The sequence below is a fragment of the Colias philodice genome, chromosome 2, assembly GCF_061535455.1.
Source record: "Colias philodice isolate Cphi_HAF_F1 chromosome 2, ilColPhil1 Martin Lab GWU primary, whole genome shotgun sequence".
In the NCBI taxonomy this organism is placed as follows: Eukaryota; Metazoa; Arthropoda; class Insecta; order Lepidoptera; family Pieridae; genus Colias; species Colias philodice.
This window is the reverse complement of record NC_143087.1, coordinates 8,911,389-8,923,796: the sequence shown is the minus strand read 5'-3', so window position 1 is coordinate 8,923,796 and position 12,408 is coordinate 8,911,389. Positions and strand designations below refer to the sequence as shown.

The 12,408-nt window shown below is 30.6% G+C and overlaps 1 protein-coding gene across 2 annotated transcripts in view; it reads right to left on the bottom strand.

The window, feature by feature from the left end:
* The window catches only part of LOC149490666 (tyrosine-protein kinase transmembrane receptor ROR2-like), a 41,159-nt gene extending 29,373 nt beyond the window's left edge, over window positions 1–11,786 (bottom strand). For both annotated transcript variants that reach the window (XM_089707777.1, XM_089707785.1), the window contains exon 1: window positions 11,379–11,786. In XM_089707777.1, the coding sequence (XP_089563903.1) occupies window positions 11,379–11,438 (60 nt within the window). In that variant the 5' untranslated portion in view covers window positions 11,439–11,786. The remainder of the gene's footprint in view (window positions 1–11,378) is intronic.
* Between the last annotated feature and the right edge of the window lie 622 nt (window positions 11,787–12,408).

The following is a 12,408-nucleotide window of genomic DNA, read 5'->3' as shown; positions in this document are numbered from 1 at the left end:
ATAACAAAATGACGCGTCGGGACCGGACATACCGCGAGGGGTCCGGCGGAGCAACGGCATGGCACGTGGGGCCCAAATGCAATCGGCCCGTAAAAATAAACGCATCTGATTGATCATAATAACAAGTTGGAGGTGAATGAATGAATAAAACATACCAGATACATTTCGAGATACAGAGGCATTGTAGTGCGCTATTTTTGCGTTATCCCCTTATGGTTTATTTTTCCTTACGCTAAGGTCACTTTGTACATCCATTGAGATTTAACAGTTGTTAATTTATGTGATTGTTACTTTATTTTATTCGTTCTGTAGCGCAACACTAATTTTCTGATATTATGTATAATTTATTTATTTTATGTTTTATTGTATTTGTTTACTTCTATAGGTTTTTTTTGAAACGGTGGTGGCTCCGTGTTTATATGAAGATTCCGATTTCAACAGAAAAGTCGGAGCATTGAGACCAGTCGAAGGTGGAAAAAATAAATAAGATTTTTATTTTTTTTGCACATTACCCAAATTATCACTGTTTGAAAATGTAATGGTAATCATCGTGAGGAAACTGGCCGAGACATGTCCAAAAATCAAAAGTTCGACATGTGACATCTTCCAAGCCGCACTTGGCCAGGACGATGGATGGATGTATGGTATAAAAGAGTTCTGGGTACAGTGGGAACAAATAATATGATCTTGATTATGATATTTATATTCTTCATACATTTTACAGGTTAAAAACAAATCCAAAAACTAAAAATCAATAAATTTACTTCCAATAGAACATATTTTATTTTAATTTATTATTAAAACATCATATAGATTAGACAAGCAACTATGTCCTGCCAATTTTGAATTTTGAATTTAGGTACGTCATCACTTAGGGCTTAACTTAGGGTTAAAAAGTTAAAAACACAACCGATAATGTGTTATTTAATTTAACATTTAATATCCTATATCCTATATTTATAAATAAATCGTACTTACTCCCGAAGGCTGAAGGCAATACCTAGATCTCTTTAGTAAATTTCCATCCTTAGCTGAGACTCAGGGGATTATTGAGAACTTTGTGGTGCGCAATTTAATTGTTATTAATGATTCTCTCTAACATAATTACATTTTATAGTGCCACACAATTGGCCACACAGCATTAGTTAATTAGCATTTTTTTAATTAAAGTATTTACTATACTATACAATGTGTAAAATAGGAGGAAATAATATGATGCTTTATTAAAGTCGGCGTTCATCAATGAATTACTTAATTACGTCATATTTCTAATATACTTATTTGTAATGGAAGTATAAATTCGTTTCGCTGATATCAGCTACAAGGGTCAAAGATCTTTCGAATTCAAATATTTGTTACGGTAAGATAATGAACATAAAAGTTTGGTAAGAATGATTCGTAATTTTGGAATATTCTCCTACTGGTCGAGGCCAAATATGACTAAATTTCCAATGCTGATTCTTTGGAGACAATATTAGTTTTGAGAAAAAGATAACATAATAGTTACGTATCTACTCTTATGTCCAGGAAATTTATATGATTCATCAAGATTTTATCTAACGAAAACATTTAAACTTTTAACTGTTTATGGAAATAATATGAATTCAACGAATCGGCGAAAAATCCTGCAAAGATCTTGATGCGAATTGCGAGATGTAACCTACCCAAGTAGAAACTTTAAACTACAGTCAATAACCTTAGTACATTAAATTGCGTGCTATGTATTCGGTATATTATCACAGATAAAATCTTAAGTGACACAATACGAACGACGCTTACTAAAATCACACAAAATAAAAAATGCTCAATTTCCTTATGCCGCTTAACCGCATAATTCGTCTCTTAAAAACCTGTGGCAATTTAATATTAGTTTTTATTGCTAAGAGATATTTGACCATAAAAATTATGAATGGGTTTTCATTATAAATGCAAGCCTGGCATGTTTTATTTCTATAAGATTTTTAATATTCTTAGCTGTGTTCTTAGCGAAATATAAAGATATTGGTCACTATGATAAAAACGTTCTAACATCTAAATATAGTGTCGAATCATTCATATTTAATAATATAATGCAGTGTAATAGAAATAAATTACCAATAAAGTATCAAAAAAATATTATATTAATATGATACTTTAAGAATTTATTCGGTATCTACATCGTAAACCTGTATTAACGAAACCATCATGTTGTTATATTGTTGTTTGAGGCGCATAATATAACATATTATGTTTTCAACTTAATATGACTTTTAAGAATTTGATAACAATTTATTTGACATGGTGGGGTCATTATTACCCGAAATAAAAATTTATCATCATGAGTGATGTATTTCTTCGAAGCTAAAGTTAAAACTTACATAAACAAACCTACTAAATAAGATTTAAATATAGTAATTGCTTAAATATGGCTTCAGTGAATAAATATTAAAATACAAAAAATTAAAGGAACCTTGAATGGGAGCTGGGACAAAGCTGTTATTGAAATAATGACGTACTAGAAAAGTACAAAGTCGCTTTCCAATAACAATACTTACCTACTATTCTGATGATATTGTTAAAATTTTACAATGATGGTATGTATAAACAATACTTCAGCCCACCGAAGCATTTAAATTCAATGACGCAAATGCTTGAATCCCATCAAAATAAAATAATGTAAATTGCACCGTTTAAACTGCATAATACATGTACCGTGTAGAAAAACTTGGTAAAAACTTTAACAAAAACGTGTTAAAAAAATTCTTATAATTTACTCATGATTTGAGATGAAGATGAGAAGAAAAAGCTTAAGTATTAACTCACTTCTTTTATTAAGGTTTTAATACATAGTTATTATCATTCCCTAAAATATTTCAAAAACAATACAATGCACCTACGCAGTACGCTTCGAAAAACACTTCCATTTATGCTTGTCACTTCCAAATTGACAAATGCACAATATTTGAAACGTGAAAAACAAAAGTTTAGTAAAAAAGTGAAACATTAAGGCTGCAGTCTAGCAAAATTGCGTTTTCAACAAGTTATTTGACAATTTTTTCCCGGCTAATGAAATGATAAACTGAATTTTTTTTTCTTGTTTATCAATTAGTGTTATATACGCAATGCGCGTGAATTTTTTCACATTTATAAAGTTACTTTATGTTACCTTAATCAGGCCTTCAAGATAAGTCTCTTTCCCCCAAAGACATTTCGAGCTAAGTTTGTGCACTCACTACGTTGCAACCGATTACAATTTATACAATCTGATCAGCGCATTATTATCCTTATATAGTCGTTATTAAAAACTGCTGAATACAATTGCCGAAAAACTTATGATTTTCCTAATTAGAACGTTATAAATTCATTAAATTTCCCATTTTTTGCCTTACAAAATCTATTGATAAATACTGCTAAAAGTTATTTTTTCCATTAATTTATTCGAGTTGGTTGAAGACCAATGAGTATTAATCCTTTAAAAAAATTTTTTTTTGAATTTTGATAATTCTTTAAATATTAAAAAAATATTTAAAATAATTAGGAAAAATCCTAGCGAATTTCTTTAGTCGCGCTCCTTGGGCCGGAGCGTTCTGACGTGTGCTCTACGCTCGATTTTCCTTCATACCGAAGTGAAAGTTGCTCTACTTCATTAAATTTAATATTTTTGTTAATTGATTATTTTTATCTTAGTTTTGTGCAAATATTCGTATTTTTAAACATTTGATTTCGATATCTACACTAATCTACACTAATATTATAAAGAGGAAAACTTTGTTTGTTTGTTTGTTTGATTGTAATGAATAGGCTCATAAACTACTGGACCGATTTTAAAAATTCTTTCACCATTCGAAAGCTACATTATCCACGAGTAACATAGGCTAGGTTTTATCCCGGAAATCCCACGGGAACGGGAACTATGCGGGTTTTTCTTTGAAAACGCGGGCGAAGCCGCAGGCGGAAAGCTAGTGGAAAATAAACGAAAAAAATACGCGTGTAACTACTAGAAAAAAAATTATCTTCGAACATAAAGTTAATGAAACCAAATAGATTGCAAAGGTGATTGGCAACAATTTCTTTATTTTACGGGGTGTCAGTAAAGGGATGTATATTTCTTTAAAACTAAAGTAAGCTCATAAATTTTCTTATAATATATATTTTTTTTGAAGTTCCAAAAATGTTTATTTTTCGTTTGAGAAATACGAAATATAATATAAACTTGTATTGAGAACTTGAACTTCCCAAGTTCATCCGGGGAAATCCCCATACGGGGAAAATGATTTGTTTACTCCAAAATTATATGCCGAGGTGTTTTAATTTTTTCTTCTAGTCATTTTCAACGTAGCGGCATGTTGTTTGATTATTAATTTTGTAACTTAAATACAGGATGTTGGTTTTATATTCTGATCTTACAGACGCGCTGACAAATTTAGTCCGCCATTTCTAGTTTAGTCCACCAACTCTAAGTACCAATATTAAAACGAATGGATTATCATCACATCATCAAAACTCAGATGTAATGGAAGATCACAATAACATAGAAAATTCAGTGGGTGTTGAGAACTAAACAAACACAAGTAACAGAGACGCGAAGAATAAAAAAGAGGACGAAAACGATAATTCGTTGATGCTTTCCCTTTTCGACGTATTGTTAGGGTACATCACCAATCTGCAAAAAACAAAACTGATGATTCCCAATTGCTGATTAAAAATGAAAAACAAATAATCGACAACAGTGGTGAAAATTTGCTGATCACAATGAAACATCCTTCAGTGGTAGCAGATTTACTCATTTAAAATGTATCGGTGAACAGCGTAAAGGAGAGGAGGACAGGAAAACATTATGAATGTGGATGGTGGATTGTATACAGGGTGTAATCGTTAAGTATGTGCAGGCGATTATGACGTTATTATTGCAGGTATCAAAAAACTTAAAACTGATATCGAAATTACTTTACCTAATGAGCAAAATGACAATAATAACTTTTTTAAAGTATAACGAGAAATATCTAAAAAAATTACTTTATACACTCCCATATCAAAAAGGGAAAATGGGACTAGTAGAAGTTAAATGTCTAATTCCGGCAAAAGACATGAATGCGGAAGATGCGGTTAAAAATAAAAAAATTAATATTTGAATTACAATGCAAAAAATAACACTTCTGAAATACAAATAAGCAGACTTCTGCTTCTGCTAACTAAACGTTGCAGAAGCAGAAGTCTGCTTATTTGCTGTTTGGACTGGAGTGAATCATTCGTTAAAAAAAGAATATATAAAAAATTATGTAACGTTTAGGCAAAATAAAATGATGGACCATTATCAAGATTTTACATAAATTGCCTACTGTCAGAATTGATTGATTCGATTGATTGATTCGGTGGTAAATGTTAAAAATATGTACTTAATGACGTTTCAAAAGTGCTTCTAGAAGAAGTCTAATTGAATAAATAAATGTTTGAGTTTGAGTTTGAGTTTGAGACTTCAGCATTCGATGCCCATCAAGGACCCATCCTATATCATTCAAGCGATTGAAAAAAAAAAGAGATAAATCCAGTGCAACCGATAAAGCATCAGAATGCTAGCAAAAGATTTATTAGGTTTATCAATATAAATCTATATATTATACATAATATAATAAATCTGTAGAAGACGCGAGGACCGACATCGCGGGCGGAAGCTAGTCAGAAATAAATATCTTTTGTTTTCATTTGCGTATTTTTCTATTTTATAATTTTTTAACACAAACATTACATTTTTTTTTATTATATACAAAATTTGTTTATCCGTTTTATTAGTTAAACTGAACAACTTTCACTAAGAAACTTAGGTCGAAAAAAATGTATAGAGTTATGCATTTTGTATGGAAAGCTTATTTTTTTTTTATATTTCGTCCAAATTTCTTTGTAAAAGTTGATCAGTTATATAAACATGAAGTTGAAGATATCAATAGAAAGTATTCGCAAATTTTGTGTACTGATAAAAAAAAAATCACCCGGTGTAATTTTCACGAAAATTGTTTCAAATTGTCATTTTTGGTACTTATTACGAATATTAAATTATGCATACGAATGATTTAATTTTTAAAAATTAAGTGGAGCAACTTTCCCTTAGTACATTTGTATTATTTACATATAGGATGACAGGATGCATTTGTTTGCACTACTAGACCAAGCCCTTAAATATACAAATTTCTCTCCATCACGAATTGTGTAGTGTGGTATATTACTCTATAATTTATATTCTTTCTTAGTTACGCTCTCCTCTGCTAGAGGTACTTTTAGCTCTCAGTGTTCAATAAAAATTTATGAATGCAAAAAGCATAAGAGTACAGTGTAGAGTGTAACAAATTACAATATAGTACAAATTATACAATGTATCTATACGATTAGAAAAGTTGTGTTTGTTTCGACAAAATATAATTTGCATGGAAATGGAAACCATTTCAACTTGAATTCATATAGATAACAAATCTATTATAATGTACAAATAAAAGCAATTTTAATCATTATTATGTGTGTTATTGTGTTATTACATTAAGAATTATAGATTTACTAGCGGTCCGCCCCGGCTTCGCCCGTGGTACATATATACGTTTTCTCTACGTAAAAACCATCCTCGTACTTCAAGGAATATAATAAAAAAAGAATTATCGAAATCGGTTCAGCCGTTCTCGAGTTATGCGCTTACCAACACATTTTGCGATTCATTTTTATATATAAGAAGATATGTTAATTATAATTTACATTTCAAATTATATGGTTGTTTCTATAATAGCTACGATGTTTCGCAGAATATAGGTACTCTTCGGTGGCAAAAAAATTATGATTGATTTTTTGAAGAAAAACTAATAAACAGTAGGATGAATTATTACTAAATACCTCTTACTGATAAAAACAATTCAATATCACATTTGCGTTGATAATAACTTCTTAAACTTTTACTCTAACCAATAAAAGATAGGCATAAAAGCTCCATAATTTGGTTATGACTAAACCTGGATAAAATAGCAAAAGACAGTTATCAGGTTTTACTTCTGAATCATTGTTCTTATTTGTTAATAATCATTAATTAATAAACAATAATCTCATCGAGATCTTCGACGGAGGATTCTTATACAAGTTATTGTTAGATTGAAGATAATATAAGTTAACCACACCCAACCATCACATAACTTTTATTAGATAGATTTTGGATTTTTTTTGTTAGTGTGTAGTGTAAACTAACCATAAAATGTACTTATGCTAAAATATTTACAGACATACCTTACAGTGGATTTTTTTTTATTTTTGTACCTACTAGCTGTAAATTCTTATAACCTCCTAAGACCCAGATCGGAACTACCAAAGGTAGTGGTAAAAACCCACTGTACAAAATTATGCACAAATTAATTTATTGCTGTCAGACCCAGAGACGTAAAACGTCGTAATTTTGAAGCTATACCTTTTAGGGTTTCGAAAGTATTTTTACCGTAATACCAGGTGTCTATGGGACATTTTTGGTCACCTTCTGTAATTCTATCTTTTGTACAAAATTTTGTACAGTGGGTCTTAATGTAGCAGAGAAAATAATAAATCAAAATTACAAAAAATAAAGTTTATTATAGAAATTAAATAGAAAACAAAATTTTTCCATTTGAGATCTTTAGGCTTAACTTCTATTAAGGCAATATTAAATTACGCGTCCTCGACTTCTACTCCCACGACTTCCTTCTTCCGCGAGTGCTTATAATATTTCTTCCACGACTACAACCACGTGTCCAACGTAGACGAATTCGTGTTCTGCTGCGACTTGATCCTCGCAAAAAGGAGAATCATCATTGTCATCTTCAATAAGCGGCTGTTCATCTTCACTAGAAGAACTTAAAGATGAAGATTCCTCTCTTCCAACTGGCATGTACTCGTCATCTGTCTCATTATATTCAAAAGGGTCCTCTTCAGCTTCTGACTCATATTCTAATTCATTTAGACACTGAAGAATCTCATTTTCATTAGAATCTAAAATAAAAACAAAAATACTCTCTATGAAAAGCAGATACCTAACGTTTGATACTGAGAACCAATGTACAAAATATTGAACAAAATAATTGATGACTTTGTGAATCACCTTTATACTTTACATCAACAAAAAATATTAATAGTGTGTAATATTTACACCTTATAGTATAAAATAACATTAACAGTGACGTGGGAAAACTAGTGATTATATAAGTATTTTGAGATTAAACTTACTCTTAGCACGAGGGAGCGGCAGGTTTCGTCGTTCATCACAGCTAGTTTTGAAAATATACTTATTTTTTTGTTGGCAGCGTTGATAACATAGACAATACAAACTATTTAAGTAATTTTGACATGTGAAACTATTCGCGGGAAGATTTGAAAAAAACTACAGTTGTTAAAAGAATAAGTACAAAAAATTGTACACTGGGTGGTTACTACTATAAACTATATGACAGAGCTGGGTCAGATAGCACTATTTTATTTTGTACAAAATTTTGTACGCGGGGTCTTAGGAGGTTAATTATCCGTTGTTTCATCGTAGTTACAGTAGCATATTTTATTACTCTCAAGCCTCCTAACTATATCCACACTCGAAAATCATAATAACCATAACATCGCTCCGTTGCGTCTTGAAAGATAGACCAACAAACAAACACGTTTTCGCATTATTTTCAATTTATAACATCATAACAATTTGATATTGAGATACGTCTTGATGAAGTTGTTATAATTACTGATGCACAATGCATACAAAAATATACATATTTTAAGGATGAAATTTTATAATATTCACCATTAAGGAATTCAAAGTCCAAAACTGTATAAAAATAAAACTTATAAAAAGTACCTTCCTTCAATTCAATTACATCGGCACTCAAATGACCGGTGTGCCGATGTAAAGCTCCTTTATTATAGCTTTATACTTACTCTTTTATTTTAAGCCGAACTCTTATCGTGGGTAAATTAAATCATTCATTATTAGGTACCCTTTAAATGAAATATAATATTCTATACTGAGAGACAGAATATTTATTATTTAATACATTTTTTTAATAAAATATTCACTTCTTTTACTAACATAATGAAAAGTAATGAATAAACTTAGGTAATAACCCCTTTCAATAAGTATATGACAGAAGAAATAATGTTATTATTTAATATATCATCTTATCTTATATACAGAGTAGCTGTGCTCCGCGGTTTTACCCGCAGTACTCCGCTTCTGTTGGTCTTAGTGAGATGATAATATGCCTTCCTCGATAAATGGGCAATCTAACACCGAAATATTTTTTCAAATCGGACCAGTAGTTCCCGAGATTAGCGCGTTGAAACAAACAAACTCTTCAGCTTTATAATACTAGTATAGATAAAAACGTTACATAAATCTACGTTGTTTTATAAAATTATACCTATAAATAGTCAACCTAATATCTTTTCTGTAGATACGGTCGACTTGCTAAAATAAAAATAAAATACTGAATGTTTACAGTTGACAGAAAAAGAAGAGAAAAATGTTCAGTGGGCTAACTACGTTATTATATTACTAGCTTTCGGCCTGCGGCTTCACCCGCTTTGTCTAAAACCTAATAAATTATTTAAAACTTCATCTTGAATCACTCTATCTATTAAAAACCGCATCTAAATTCTTTGCAATTAGTTTTAAAGATTTAAGTAAATATTAACTCATAATAATAAATAATAACGCTCGGATAGTCCGAAGGTTCCTCACTCAGCCGCCCTAGACTCCGGCCGTCTGGCCACTCAGCCGGAGTTTTTTTTCAGCACCGCCGCAAGGCGAGATACTTGCCCCCCCATAATAATACCTACGTATTGGACAAACAATACGTAGAATTCCATTATGATCTATAAATGAGATAATTAGAGACTAATTAAGTAATATTTTCGCTTATTATCTAAGATTTTATTCACGGAGGCGAAATAAACTATAGGTATATAAGATCATCATTCTGTTGAGATAAAACTTTTACATTTTACCTTATCAGACGATCATGAAGAACTTTAAGATAACATTATTGTAATCGTTGTTTCTTGTACATATTTATTTGTTGTGCATGTTAGTAATTTAACTTAGTAGGCATCTGACTTATATTATCAATGCGAAAGTTTGTGAGGATGAATGTATGTTTGGATGAAACTTTACAGGAATATAGGTCATCAGAATAAAACATGAGCCATAGAAATACTTAATTTTGCCTGCAAGTTCATTCGCGGATGAAACCGCGAGTAATAGCTATTGTATAATAATTTAAGTTGTATGATTTTGTAGAGTTCTGTCCTTTTGACTATGTACACAACAGTTGTTAATTTAAATATTATAAAATAAGAATTAATTAGTTATGTAAAATTGTATAAATTTAAACATATTAAATCTCAACGTATGTATTTGTCATGAAAATAAGTAGAGCTTTGATCGTTCAGCACTCCCACTCTCTAACTAGAAATTTGCTACTGTTTTTCGTCCGATTAATGTGTGAGGATAAATTAATCAAAATATAATATTTTATCTTTCGTAGCGGATGTTTGTTATTATGTAAAAATATATTGAATGTAGGTTGCACACGGAAATGTAAATAGGGACTCTACGTGTGGGCAGACATAATATAGACTAATCAATAATCAGTGAACGTTAAAATTAAGAGTGATGTATGGATTAGGTATCTATATTTAGCGTTACTGATTTACGGCTGCGTTTGATAACGTTATAAATATTGCCGCGGGCATTTGCCTTAAAGCTACTTCAATGCAAGTCAATCGAATTTAATATAAGTACAGCTGCTTGAACAAAAAAGTTTTTAGGTCAGAATGTGGAATTAACTACTGGATAGATATTAATATTTTTATATGGTTCTTATGTTTTTATGGGCGGGACTTTTATGGATCGTACACCTGGGTTAAGGAGCTTAAAAGATATAGTGTGAAAAATTTATTAGTGTTATCATAATGTAAATAATTGCGTCGCCATCTCAATATATTTTGTTTTTCTTTTTTTTGTTTCAAAAAATGAGAGAGACTTTTTATATGAGATACTTATATAGCTTGTATATTTTTTTTTAATTTAATTAATAAAAGTTAAAAAGTACCTATTTTCATCCTATTGTTATCTATTGTCACTACAGAAAATTATGCAAATTATTATAATTAGCAAAAACATAGTAGGTACATACCAAATACCAACATATTGCTCATAAATATTTAAAAAGTACCTATTTAGACTTGAAACTACTTATGAGAGATAGCTCGATACATTTCTAGTAAAAAAACGGTACAAGAAGATAATGTGATGAATTATTATTGTGCCACGTTCTCCTCATATTAATGTTTTTGCCCCGCTTCAAAACAAACTGATAAACAAATCTCGCGTCTTATCAATTCTAGAACTAACTCACCCTTCTCTTTTTACTCGGTTTTTCCGATGTGTGCACGTGATTCTTCCCTCGGATATTCATTTTTATTAATTAAGTTCACTACAGTATCAATACATTTCACTATATCACAAAGTTATAAGAACATTATGTAGAGTTTATGATTTTTTAAATTTGAACGGAGTAAAATCACTAACACAGCACTTTTCTTTCGCACAAATCCGTAAGAAAGTGATTGTTCGATGCATATTAAGTAACACCGAACGTGCGTGATACTGAAAGTCCGTACGCAGTATACGCGAGTATGAGCTTGCGTAGGGGAACGTCTCGCTACGATAGGAAACTCAATTTGAGTGTTGTGGACTGTGGTCCTGTGGCGCTCTGCCTGCGCCGCACGCGTCCCGCGCCCCGCCACCATCCAAATAGATCACATTGTTTGCTTTCTTCTTAATTAATTCTTTTGTTTATTTCACTGTCTACACACAACAGCCAATTTTCAGCTAAATATCAATGACACGTACCTAAATCAATGTTCGATGTAAATTAAAAGTCTCTAGATAGAGATGTAGAGACATTCAATTTAAATTTTAAATCAAATAATTTTATTTATTTCATATGCCATTTTGTTTATTTAATTAATTAAATTAATATATATATATCTATCGATGAAAGGAAATAATGAACGTTTGTTTAATAATTTTCACCGCATTTTCCGCCAGCGAAGTCGTACGGTTGCTTTTAATGGGATTATTAATCATGCTGCATTTATTCGTGATAAATATGAATACTAAATAAAGTTCTCACTTACACTGAACATGTAGAAGAGTCAAATGTTAATAGGAAGAACTTTGCATAATATATTAATTGATTAAAATTATTATTGATGATTATAAATATCAGTTAAACGAGTACGTATGTATTAGTTACAAAACAGTTTGTTATGATAAACCTTTGGAATTTAATAGATGAAAATAAGATATTACGTAATAAATGCATTGTACCCAAATATTATTAATTATTTATGTAGATTAAACATAATATACCAATGTTTTAA